This window comes from Zea mays, chromosome 9 (genome assembly GCF_902167145.1).
Source record: "Zea mays cultivar B73 chromosome 9, Zm-B73-REFERENCE-NAM-5.0, whole genome shotgun sequence".
NCBI lineage: Eukaryota > Viridiplantae > Streptophyta > Magnoliopsida > Poales > Poaceae > Zea > Zea mays.
This window is the reverse complement of record NC_050104.1, coordinates 107,451,328-107,464,458: the sequence shown is the minus strand read 5'-3', so window position 1 is coordinate 107,464,458 and position 13,131 is coordinate 107,451,328. Positions and strand designations below refer to the sequence as shown.

At 49.4% G+C, this 13,131-nt stretch overlaps 1 protein-coding gene across 2 annotated transcripts; it reads right to left on the bottom strand.

Moving 5' to 3' along the window:
* Positions 1-9,428: 9,428 nt before the first annotated feature.
* On the bottom strand, positions 9,429-12,004 carry LOC100382286 (uncharacterized). Of its 2 annotated transcripts, none has more exons than NM_001329189.1 (5): positions 11,639-11,887; positions 11,143-11,433; positions 10,666-11,049; positions 10,117-10,518; positions 9,429-9,986 (listed from the first exon to the last, which is right to left on the bottom strand). In NM_001329189.1, exons 1-5 carry the CDS (start codon positions 11,714-11,716, stop codon positions 9,879-9,881), a joined length of 1,263 nt encoding a protein of 420 aa, NP_001316118.1. In that variant the 5' UTR covers positions 11,717-11,887; the 3' UTR covers positions 9,429-9,878. The 2 variants fall into 2 exon arrangements, with proteins under 2 accessions (NP_001316118.1, XP_020399348.1); XM_020543759.3 differs by having other exon boundaries at positions 9,432-9,986; positions 11,143-11,466; positions 11,639-12,004.
* Between the last annotated feature and the right edge of the window lie 1,127 nt (positions 12,005-13,131).

Sequence of the window (13,131 nt, the reverse complement as noted above, 5' to 3'; positions counted from 1 at the left end):
CCAAAAGGACAACGACGACAACGACTACGACAAAAGAAAGACGGTTAATTCGAACTTTTCTTTCGATTACTCTCGTATTCCGCATAGCTCAAATGCACATTTGCTTTCCATCCCTCTTGGCAAACCTCCACACTTTGATGGGGAGGACTACGGATTTTGGAGCCACAAAATGCGTAGTCACCTGTTCTCTCTCCATCCGAGCATATGGGAGATTGTGGAAAGTGGAATGAAATTTGATAGCTCGGATAGTCCTATGTTTATCAATGAACAAATTCATAGAAATGCACAAGCTACTACTATGTTGTTAGCCTCTTTGTGCAGGGACGAGTATCATAAGGTGAGCGGCTTGGACAATGCCAAGCAGATCTGGGACACCCTCAGGATCTCACATGAGGGGAACGACGTCGCCTTACTCACCAAAATGGAGTTGGTGGAGGGCGAGCTTGGAAGATTCGCGATGATCAGGGGAGAGGAGCCAACCCAAACATACAACCGGCTCAAGACCCTCATCAACAAAATAAGGAGCTACGGAAGCACACGATGGACGGACCACGACGTCGTTCGTCTAATGCTAAGGTCCTTTACTGTACTTGATCCACATTTGGTGAACAATATCCGTGAAAATCCTAGGTACACCAAGATGTCGCCCGAAGAAGTTCTTGGGAAATTTGTAAGCGGGCGAATGATGATCAAGGAGGCGAGATATGTCGACGATGCGTTGAACGGTCCAATCCATGAGCCTCAACCCATTGCTCTCAAGGCAACAAGGAGCAAGGAGATGCTACCTAGCAAGGTGGCGCAAGTTGAGGCGGCCGGGCTCAATGATGAAGAGATGGCCCTCATCATCAAACGCTTCAAGACGGCGCTAAAGGGTCGCAAGGGGCAGCCAAGCAAGACCAAGATAAAGGGGAAGCGCTCATGCTTCAAATGTGGTAAGGTTGCTCATTTTATTGCTAACTGTCCCGATAATGATAGTGACCAGGAACAAGGGAACAAGAGGGAGAAGAAGAAGAACTATAAGAAGGCAAAAGGCGAGGCACATCTTGGCAAGGAGTGGGACTCGGATTGTTCGTCGTCCGACTCCGACAATGAAGGACTCGCCGCCACTGCCTTCAACAAGTCATCCCTCTTCCCCAACGAGCATCACACTTGCCTCATGGCAAGGGTAAAGAAGGTAAGCGCTCGTAACACTAGTACTTATGCTTCTTCAAGTGAGGATGAGTCTAGTGATGATGATGAAATAGATTATTCATGTTTATTCAAGGGTCTAGATAGAACCAAGGTGGATAAAATGAATGAATTGATTGATGCTTTGAATGATAAGAATAGATTGCTAGAAAAGCAAGAGGATCTCTTATATGATGAACATGATAAGTTTGTAGAAGCTCAAAAATCCCTTGCTTTATAAATAAAGAGGAATGAAATGCTTTCTTGTGAATTGTCTACATGCCATGACTCCATTTCTAGTTTAAAAAGCATAAACGATGACTTGAATGCTAAGTTAGAAATAGCTAATAAATCAACATCTTGTGTAGAACATGTTGTGGTTTGCACTAGGTGTAAAGATTTTAATGTTGATGCTTGTAGTGAACACCTAGTTTCAATTTCTAAATTGAATGATGAAGTGGCTAGTCTTAATGCCCAACTTAAGACTAGCAAAAGCGAATTTGATAAGTTAAAATTTGCAAGGGATGCCTACACGATTGGTAGACACCCCTCAATTAAGGATGGACTTGGTTTCAAGAGGGAAGCCAAGAACTTAACAAGCCATAAGGCTCCCATTCCCGCCAAGGAGAAAGGGAAGGCCTCTATGGCTAGTAGTGCTAAAAAGAACCATGCTTTTATGTATCATGATAGGAGACATGCTAGAAATGCAAATAGAAGTTATGATGCTTTTGATTCACATGTTTATGATTCATATGCTATGTTTGCTTCTAGTTCTTCCTGTATGCATGGTAGAAATGTGCCTAGGAGAAATGGTGTTAATGTTCCTAGGAAAATTAATGAACCTTCTACCATATATCATGCTTTAAATGCTTCCTTTGCCATTTGTAGAAAGGATAGGAAGATAGTTGCTAGAAAATTAAGGGCAAAATGCAAGGGAGACAAAACTTGCATCTGGATCCCTAAGACAATTGTGACTAACCTTGTAGGACCCAACAAGAGTTGGGTACCTAAGACCCAAGCCTAAATCTGCCTTGCAGGTTTATGCATCCGGGGGTTCAAGCTGGATTATCGACAGCGGATGCACAAACCATATGACGGGGGAGAAGAAGATGTTCACCTCCTACGTCAAAAACAAGGATTCCCAAGATTCAATAATCTTCGGTGATGGGAATCAAGGCAAGGTAAAAGGGTTAGGTAAAATTGCTATTTCATCCGAGCACTCTATATCTAATGTGTTTTTAGTTGAGTCTCTTGGATATAATTTGTTATCTGTTAGTCAATTATGCAATATGGGATATAATTGTCTATTCACAAATGTAGATGTGTCTGTCTTTAGAAGAAGTGATGGTTCACTAGCTTTTAAGGGTGTATTAGACGGCAAACTTTACTTAGTTGATATTGCAAAAGAGGAGGCCAGTCTAGATGCATGCTTAATTGCTAAGACTAGCATGGGCTCGCTGCGGCATCGCCGCTTAGCACATGTGGGGATGAAGAACCTTCACAAGCTTCTAAAGGGAGAACACGTGATAGGTTTAACTAATGTGCAATTCGAAAAAGATAGACCTTGTGCAGCTTGTCAAGCAGGCAAACAGGTGGGAAGCTCTCATCACACCAAAAATGTGATGACCACATCAAGACCTTTGGAGATGCTTCATATGGACCTCTTCGGACCCGTCGCCTATCTAAGTATAGGAGGAAGTAAGTATGGCCTTGTTATAGTTGATGACTTTTCCCGCTTCACTTGGGTATTCTTTTTGCAGGATAAATCTGAAACCCAAGGGACCCTCAAGCGCTTTCTAAGGAGAGCTCAAAACGAGTTTGAGCTCAAGGTGAAAAAGATAAGGAGCGACAATGGGTCCGAGTTCAAGAACCTTCAAGTGGAGGAGTACCTTGAGGAGGAAGGGATCAAGCACGAGTTCTCCGCTCCCTACACACCACAGCAAAATGGTGTGGTAGAGAGGAAGAACAGGACGCTTATAGACATGGCAAGGACGATGCTTGGAGAGTTCAAGACCCCCGAGCGCTTTTGGTCGGAAGCCGTGAACACGGCTTGCCACGCCATCAACAGGGTCTACCTTCATCGCCTCCTCAAGAAGACGTCGTATGAGCTGCTAACCGGTAACAAACCCAATGTTTCGTATTTTCGAGTTTTTGGGAGTAAATGCTACACTCTAGTGAAGAAGGGTAGGAATTCCAAATTTGCTCCCAAAGCCGTAGAAGGGTTTTTGTTAGGATATGACTCAAATACAAAGGCGTATAAAGTCTTCAACAAATCATCGGGTTTGGTTGAAGTCTCTAGCGACGTTGTATTTGATGAGACTAATGGCTCTCCAAGAGAGCAAGTTGATGATTTTGATGATGTAGATGAAGAAGAAGTTCCAACGGCCGCAATACGCACCATGGCGATTGGAGATGTGCGACCACTGGAACAAAAGGAGCAAGATCAACCTTCTTCCTCAATAATGGTGCATCCCCCAACTCAAGTTGATGAACAAGTTCATCAAGAGGAGGCCTGTGATCAAGGGGGAGCACAAGATGATCAATTAATGGAGGAAGAAGCACAACCAGCACCTCCAACTCAAGTCCGAGCGATGATTCAAAGGGATCATCCCGTTGACCAAATTTTGGGTGACATTAGCAAGGGAGTAACTACTCGATCTCGATTAGTTAATTTTTGTGAGCACTACTCCTTTGTCTCTTCTATTGAGCCTTTCAGGGTAGAAGAGGCCTTGCTAGATCCGGACTGGGTGTTGGCCATGCAAGAGGAGCTCAACAACTTCAAGAGGAATGAAGTTTGGACACTGGTGCCTCGTCTTAAGCAAAATGTTGTGGGAACCAAGTGGGTGTTCCACAACAAACAAGATGAGCACGGAGTAGTGACAAGGAACAAGGCACGACTTGTGGCAAAAGGTTATGCCCAAGTCGCAGGTTTGGACTTTGAGGAGATGTTTGCTCCTGTGGCTAGGCTAGAATCCATTCGTATTTTGCTAGCATATGCCGCTCACCATTCTTTCAGGTTGTTCCAAATGGATGTGAAGAGCGCTTTCCTCAACGGGCCAATCAAGGAAGAGGTGTACGTGGAGCAACCCCCTGGCTTCGAGGATGAATGGTACCCCGACCACGTGTGTAAGCTCTCTAAGGCGCTCTATGGACTTAAGCAAGCCCCAAGAGCATGGTATGAATGCCTTAGAGACTTTTTAATTGCTAATGCTTTCAAGGTTGGGAAAGTCGATCCAACTCTTTTTACTAAGACTTGTGATGGTGATCTTTTTGTGTGCCAAATTTATGTCGATGACATAATATTTGGTTATACTAACCAAAAGTCTTGTGAAGAGTTTAGCAGGGTGATGACTCAGAAATTCGAGATGTCGATGATGGGCGAGTTAAGCTACTTCCTTGGGTTCCAAGTGAACCAACTCAAGGATGGGACCTTCATCTCCCAAACGAAGTACACGCAAGACTTGATCAAGCGGTTTGGGATGAAGGACGCCAAGCCCGCAAAGACTCCAATGGGAACCGATGGACACACCGACCTCAACAAAGGAGGTAAGTCCGTTGATCAAAAGGCATACCGGTCCATGATAGGATCTTTACTTTATTTATGTGCTAGTAGACCGGATATTATGCTTAGTGTATGCATGTGTGCTAGATTTCAATCCGATCCAAGGGAATGTCACTTAGTGGCGGTGAAGCGAATTCTTAGATATTTAGTCGCTACGCCTTGCTTCGGGATCTGGTATCCAAAGGGGTCTACCTTTGACTTGATTGGATATTTAGACTCCGATTATGCTGGATGTAAGGTCGATAGGAAGAGTACATCGGGGACGTGCCAATTCTTAGGAAGGTCCCTGGTGTCATGGAGTCCTAAGAAACAAACTTCTGTTGCCCTATCCACCGCTGAGGCCGAGTACATTGCCGCAGGACAGTGTTGCGCGCAACTACTTTAGATGAGGCAAACCCTCAGGGACTTTGGTTACAATCTGAGCAAAGTCCCACTCCTATGTGATAATGAGAGTGCTATCCGCATGGCGGACAATCCTGTTGAACACAGCCGCACTAAGCACATAGACATCCGGCATCACTTTTTGAGAGACCACCAGCAAAAGGGAGATATCGAAGTGTTTCATGTTAACTCCGAGAACCAGCTAGCCGATATCTTTACCAAGCCTTTAGATGAGCAGACCTTTTGCAAGTTGCGTAGTGAGCTAAATGTCTTAGATTCGCGGAACTTGGATTGATTTATAGCATACATGTGTTTATGCCTTTGATCATGTTCCTTATGCATTTTGTTGTTCACTTATGGTGCTCAAGTTGTACAAGCACTCCCCGGACCTTACAAGTCCATTTGCAAGTGATGCACAAATTTAGGGGGAGATGTGCTACAACTTGACCTTTTGAGACTAACTATGTGCTTGAGTTTGATCAATTTAGTCTCAAAGATGGTTTGAAAGGGAAAAGGTGGACTTGGACCATGCAAGACTTCCACTGCACTCCGATGAAAGAGTAACTTATTCCAAGTTCATCTATGTACTCTTATTGCCTTTTTACTCTTAGTTGAAGATTTTGGTGAGGCAATGGGGTTAAAGGGCCAAGATTGATTCAGTTTTGGTGCTTGATGCCAAAGGGGGAGAAAATAAGGCCAAAGCAATAAATGGATCAGCTACCACTTGAGAAATTTTGAAAAAAGTAGAATAGAGCTTCTTGATTTGTCAAAACTCTCTTATTGTCTCTTTTGTCAAAAGTTGGTCTCTTGTGGGGAGAAGGCTTAATCATGGGAAAAAGGGGGAGTTTTTGAATCCTTGATCAATTTCTCGTGAAACAGCTCTCATTAGGGTTCAACATGTGTGTTTGACTTAGAGATAGGAAATTGAGTTTGATTTGCAAAACAAACCAAGTGGTGGCAAAGAGTGATCCATATATGTCAAATTTGAATCAAAACAATTTTGAGTTCTTATTTGAATTGATTTTGCACTTGTTCTACTTGCTTTATGTTGTGTTGGCATAAATCACCAAAAAGGGGGAGATTGAAAGGGAAATGTGCCTTTGGGCCATTTCTAAGTATTTTGGTGATTTAGTGTCCAACACAAGTGCCTAAGTGTTGATCTATGCAAAGTGGTGGACAAAGTGCAAATCAAGTCAAAAGGTATGTTTCTAGACTTAGTACATTGTTTTATGGACTGATGTATTGTGTCTAAGTGTGTGTTTGGTTTGACTTTTGGCTTTGGCTTTTGCCCCTCTAAAAGCCAAAAGCCAACCAAAGAGCTGGATCCAGGAAGCAGTTTTTTCTAAAAGCCGACTTTCTCGTAGTGCAAATCTGAAAGCACCTCTGGACCCGCTTTTAGTGGCTTTTGGATGGAACTGTGAAAACATATATCGAAGAATTTTTAACGACTTTTGATGGTTTCCACCAAACGACTTTTAGCTTTTTAACAACTTACAGCCTACAGCAGCTTTTTCTACAGCTCACAGCCCAAAGCAACTTTTTTCACAGCCACAGCCCAACCAAACAGACCCTAAGTGCTGGAAACAGGAGAAATCAAATTGGAAAAGAGATGACTTTGTTCAGCCAAAGTCTGCTCAGTCTGGGTGCACCGGACTGTCCGGTGGTGCACCGGACAGTGTCCGGTGCGCCAGGCAGACTCAGGCAAACTTGCTGCTCTCGGGAAGTAATCAACGACGTACGGCTAAAATTCACCGGACTGTCCGGTGAGCCAACGGTCGGCCGGGCCAACGGTCAGCTGCGCGATCTGCGCGAGACACGTGGCCGAGCCAACGGTCGGGAGGAGGCATCGGACTGTCCGGTGTGCACCGAACAGTGTCCGGTGCGCCAACGGCTCCCAGGCGCCAACGGTCGGCTACGCCACAGAAGGAAAGAAATCCGCACCAGACAGTGTTCGGTGGTGCACCGGACTGTCCGGTGCGCCAGGCGACAGAAAGCAAGAATTGCCTTCCCAGATTGCTCTCAACGGCTCCTAGCTGCCTTGGGGCTATAAAAGGGACCCCTAGGCGCATGGAGGAGAATACCAAGCATCCTTTGAGCATTGTTGATCACTCACACTCCATTCTTGCGCACTTGTTCGACATTCTTAGTGATTTGAGCTCCGTTCTAGTGTGAAACTTGTGATAGTCTCTTGAGCTCAAGTTTGGGTCTTGTGTGTGCGTATTTGCTGTGATCTTTGTGTCTTGTGTGAGTTGCTCATCCCTCCCTTACTCTGTGCTTCTTTGTGAATTTCAAGTGTAAGGGCGAGAGGCTCCAAAGTGTGGAGATTCCTCGCAAACGGGATATAGTAAAGCAAGCAAAACACCGTGGTATTCAAGTGGGTCTTTGGACCGCTTGAGAGGGGTTGATTGCAACCCTCGTCCGTTGGGACGCCACAACGTGGAGTAGGCAAGCGTTGGTCTTGGCCGAACCACGGGATAAACCACTGTGCCATCTCTGTGATTGATCTCTTGTGGTTATTGTGTTTTGTTGAGACTCCTCTCTAGCCACTTGGCATTATTGTGCTAACACCTAATCAAGTTTTTGTGGATTAAGTATCAAAGTTCACAGGATCACCTATTCACCCCCCCTCTAGGTGCTCTCATGTGGTGGTGGTGGCTGCCATGGATATGAGTTCATCAGCATCCATATAATAGCTAGGACTAAGAAAACTCATTTGTTGCCAACGTGCTTGGCAAGGCCGCTTAAACTGCAACATCACGAGATCGGAAACTAGGAACAACATTTTTCTCATATGTACATGTGAGTTATTAAAAGGACTCATATATATTGTTTCAATTAATCCCACATGTACTATTTCAATGGTTCCCCTTGCTGATGTATATAATGCTTAATAGATTGATCATCATTAGAATTACTTACATTGCTATTTTGAAGTGAACGCATGAGGGAAACAAGTTTGATCTCCTCTTGCTTGGTAATCTTCTGGTGTCGATCCACCAGAAGTGTGACAAGAACCTCTCCACTTCTTCAGGCACCCAGACGCATGTTGCATCACTTATTCATCCCATCACTTCATTAGACCTTTGAATTGCTACTGCTCATTGGTCGACAAACTCTCGAGAGTTAGTCTGAGAATGTTACCTTGGGAGACGTCGATGCAATCCTTGGAACCAACTGTAAGGAAAATGGACCTCGGCCCATTTGACTAAATAATTTTGGTGGTTGATGATCAACATAATCTATGGACTAATGGTTTTGCTAGTGTTTTGTATTTGTAGTTCACACGATACTAAAGTAACTTGGACTAAGGCATTAAGGAAGCAACACCCCAAAAGAAGACATTATGAAGACCATAAGTGAAGATCAACAAGTATCAAGCAAAGACTTGAAGAAAGTGTAGCCACTCGTGGATCGTCCGGCTGAGAACAACAGACTGTTCGGTGCCACACGATGGATTGTCCGGTACACCAAGGAATTGCAGCCCAAAGGCTAGTTCCTGGTGGCACCGGACTGTCCGGTGCAAGGCTGACACGCGACAACGGTCACCTACAACGGTCATATCCAACGGCTAGTGGGCACCGGACATCGCATCGGACTACCCGGTGCGGTGCCTACCACCAGACTGTCCCGTATGCCACAGAGAGCAACAACTTTTCTTCAATGGCTATATTTGAGTTGGGGCCTATATATACTTCACCCAACCAGCCCTCAGGCGGGAGACGCTGTCACCACTCACCCGAGGCCATCCTCAGGCAGGAGACGCAGTCACGACTCGCCCGAGGCCAACCGTGGGCAGAAGACATAGTCACGAGTCGTCCGAGGCTATCCCCGGGCGGGAGACACAGTCATGACTTGCACGAGGCCAACCTCGGGCGGGAGACGCAGTCACAACTCGCCTCGCCCGAGACCAACCTTGGGTGCAGGTAATAAGCATTTAACGCATAGTTTGTGTTCCGTTGCAACGCACGAGCATCATACTAATTTAATCATTACCTTTCATTACGGCCATAAAAAGATGAGTGATCAGCTAGCCACTGAATAGGAGTTGTTCGATCCTCTAGGAAGGCGGCTGGCGGTTGGACCAGCGGTGGTGGGCTGGTGGCGAAGCAGTGCAGTAAGTGGCACGTCAGTTCGTCAGAGCGGCGACGGCAAGACTAGATGAGAGGAGGGATGACATCAGACCGGTGCTCCAGGCAAACCCCGTGACCGACCGTGGATGACTGGATGGAGAGTAAGGTTATGTCTGGTTAGACGTATAAGAGAAATATAAGAGGTGTCATAATTTTTATAGTGTTTGGATAAGAGTCACGCAGGAACGAGGTGAACAACGAAGTAACTTTTGATAGCGACGTGATACAAAAAATCGAGAGAACGGTGTCCTCCTGTCTCATCATACATTGACTTAAAACGAAACACACCATAAGTAAACTGTTGTGGCGGTACAGTGCAGTCGTACTTTAGGTGCTAACGCAAAACAAACGGAGCTGGATGCCTGGATGGATATGATATCACAAATACTGTCACTGATTGCTTCTCCTTGCCGTGTCTAGGGAACCGGAACTCGTCATCGTGTATGTGGCCGTGACGTTTTACAGTGAGTGACGTTTGATACGACGTACGTGTAGCGAGGAACTTTTACATGACCGACACGACACGTACAGTCACTCAGCAGACAGTAACCGTGCAGTCTTTCAGACTAGTGCAAGCCGAAACAAATCGTCAGCTAGCGCTGCAAATCCTTCCAAATCTATGTACAGAGCAGGTCGTCTCAGTAATCCGTGGGAGGCTGGCAAGCGTCGTCGTCCAGGGCGGCGACGGCGTCGAATCGGTCCTTGTGCGGCTCCTGCTCCACTCGCTGGTGTCCCTTCTTGCTCACCTGCGCGTCATCACACAAGAGACAAGAGATGGAGATCATAGCTCAAACCAACCAGCGGCGATCAATAATTAGAACGACGTACGGTTCGTCCGTGAAGAATAAGAATATGGATCAACAACAGTTACGTTACCTTGTGTGATCTTTCCTGGAAGCGGTGGTCCGACGCCGACGCCGACGCCGCCACCTGCTTCCGGCGCGGCAAGCTCCGGCCGCCCTTGAGCCGGCTCTTGTTGCCCGTGGGCCTATGGCAGGCGAGGCCGGAGGAGGCGTCGAAGCTGACGACCGAGACGTCGTTGGAGGCGCAGCTCTCCTTCTCCTCGACGGCGAGGTCGCTCCGCCTCCTGACGACCACCACCCGCCGCCCCGTGGCGGAGCCCGTGTCCGCGTTGCGGCTCGCGCAGTCGTCCGCGGGCTCCGCCTGCCGCGTCGCCATCCACCGCTCCAGCCAGCTCCACCCCACGTTGAACTCCCCCTGCCCCTCCGCGCGCGCCGACGACCGCTTCTTGCTGGTGCCGCCGCCGCAGCTCCGAAGCTTAATTTGGCGACAACAAGAAAGAACGCATCCACCATCAGCGCGCTCTCAAGGCTCTCCGCCATCGGTCAGCGCACGCGCGTCCTCACGCACTGTCATCCGATCCATCAGCCTCACGAGTCACGACACGACACGACACGTACGTACCTGCTGCGAGAACGCGTAGGCGAGCGCTCGCTCGCGCCGCGTGGTGGCCTCGATCCTGTTCTGGATCCTCATCCTGGACACGTTGGAGCTCACCGTGCTGTCGTCCCACTCCTCCTTGACTCGGAACGCTGGCGGCGGGCGCGACGACGACCTCTGGCTGCTGGACCGCTGCTGCTGCACCGACGCGCTCTCCTCGCTTAGCCGGAGCCGGAGGTTGCCCAGCGACGACGACTCGTCGCCTACCTGGACCAGCACCGACGTCGCGACGGACGGCCCCCAGGTGGGGCTGCTGGGCTCTTGGTCCTTGGCGCCGTCCGGTTCTGGCTCTCGGCCGCGCGTCCTCGTCCTCGTCCTCGCCCTCGCCTCCTGCAGCTGCCTCCTCGACTGCGGTCCAGCAAATTAGTTCAGTTTGTTCTTCTATCTAGTAACCGGTCCGGAACTAGCTAGCTTAGTTTTACAGAAACTAGAAATTCACACCATGAACCCTCTGAACGCGGACTGGATGAGCGTCGCCGCTCCCTCTTCATCGGCACCACCAGGGACCCTGCTCTGGTCGTTGCCATCGTGTGCGGCGCTCATCAGACGATGATGCACCGGGACGACGACGTGCGCCTCCTCCGGCATCACGCAGCAGGTCTCGAAGCTCTTGACGGACACCGTGTCGCCGTCCCCGTCCTCCTCCTCCTCTGCGGCCGCGTTCATCTCCTCGCCGCAGAGGTACAGCCGTAGCGAGCCCCATCTCCTCCTGTGTTCAGCAGACCCCTTCTCCTGCGAATCGGCCGTGCTCATGCAAGCGTCAGTCTGTCCAGTGACACAGCAAACAAGTGACCTTCACTCTCTTTTTGTTGTTGTTGTTGTTGCACTCAACTACAGTACTACCACTACATACTGTACTAGAACGAACGACGTGCCCCGCGGACACAGTGAAAACGCCAACAAGTGAAGAACATGCGATGTAAGAGAAAGCACGTACACTGTGGCCACGGCTGCCGGCGGACGAGCAAGGGCTCTTGGAGAAGACCCTCCGGACAATGCCGCCGGCGAGACCCATCTCTCTTGGAGCAGGGATGCGGGATGCATGCGTGTCAGCGTAACAATCAGTGGCCTGGTATATAATCAGTGGCTCACAGTGTGGCTCGAGACCGCTGATGCACTCACTCCACAGTACAGTGTACAGTCCAGTACCACCCTGCTGGATGAGGGCCGCGCCCGTGCACCCCGTCCTGCACACCGCCCTGGCTGGCTTCCCCTTATAGCAAGGTAGCAACAGGCCAACCGCCCCACGGGACGGGCGAAACGGCTAAAATCCAAGGCGGAACGCTTTGCTTTGCGAGATGTGCTTTGGCGCAAAAGCGCACGGCGTCTGATTGGTGGATCCGTGCGCTCCCCCATGTGTCAGTTTTATTTGGCCTGGCAGAGCCGTGTGAGGCTTTAGAGCTGGAGCCTGGAGGCGAGCATCTTGTTTTCTCTGCGCTCCTCAGTCCTCACACTGCACTGCACTTCGCGTCCGCTGCTGTTGCTCCAGCTGATGGCCCTAACGGGGTACTGTAGACTCACTTGTAGCAGCAACCGAAATACAAACCACGAGCCCCTCGCCCCTCGCCCCTTGCCAAGCTAGCGATGCAAAGAAGGGGCCCCGCCCCGGGGATTAAAGGTTCCAGTTCTAGACGCGCGCCGCGCCGCGCCGCGCCTCTTTTTCACTGAGCTGTCACATGCATGCATGGAGGCTTTGCTTGCTTCGGCTGTCGTCGAACGGGACCTAATCCAATCCTGCTTGTTGCTTGTGCCCGGGTGAAGGCACATCGCATTGGCCGGCTCTGGCCCAGGTCCCGGTCCCGGTACCAGTCCCGGTCCCCCCTTCTCTTTTCTCTGTCTCTGTCTCTGTCTCTCGTCGATCTCTGCAAGTGTACAGCACACTCAAGCATGCTACAGGCCCTCGACTCGGATACAAAAGGCACACGACGAGCCACCGCGCGCGCCAACCAACCAGGCTAGAAGATCCCGCGCCGGTGACCAGACTACACGAGTCTAGGACTCTAGGTAGCACTGGCCCCTGCTGGTGCACAGTTCAGCAGAGAGAGTCGGTCGGGGCCGGGGTCGTCGGGGCACCTACTGGCTACTACAACTGAGACGATCCCCCCATGGCCGGCTGTGGCAGCTGAGCTGGCACGATAGAGAGATAGGGGTCCATGTCCGCGGCGTTAACCACGTACGGAACCCTCACACATCACAGTTATAGATGTCCAAACAGTGCGGGCCGCCCGTTTGACCCGTGGCACGGCACGAATTTAGCCCGGTCCAAACACGGCCCAGCACGGTCGGTTACGGGCCCGGGCCGGCACGGCCCGCTTAGCGGGCCGGGTATGGGCAGATACGGCGGCCCGCGTGCTTTGGCCCGGCCCGGCCCGATAAATAGGTCGGCCCGACGGCGGCCCGCATATTTATATAAATACTAAATATGTAAAT

Excerpts from the sequence above, each read along its gene's own strand:
- LOC100382286 (XM_020543759.3), bottom strand. The coding sequence starts at position 11,716 with ATGGGTCTCGCCGGCGGCATTGTCCGGAGGGTCTTCTCCAAGAGCCCT. Across the intron at positions 11,050-11,142 it reads CCGCGTTCAGAGGGTTCATG|TCGAGGAGGCAGCTGCAGGA; the intron begins GTGTGAATTTCT and ends GCTGGACCGCAG. Across the intron at positions 9,987-10,116 it reads TCCAGGAAAGATCACACAAG|GTGAGCAAGAAGGGACACCA; the intron begins GTAACGTAACTG and ends GATGACGCGCAG.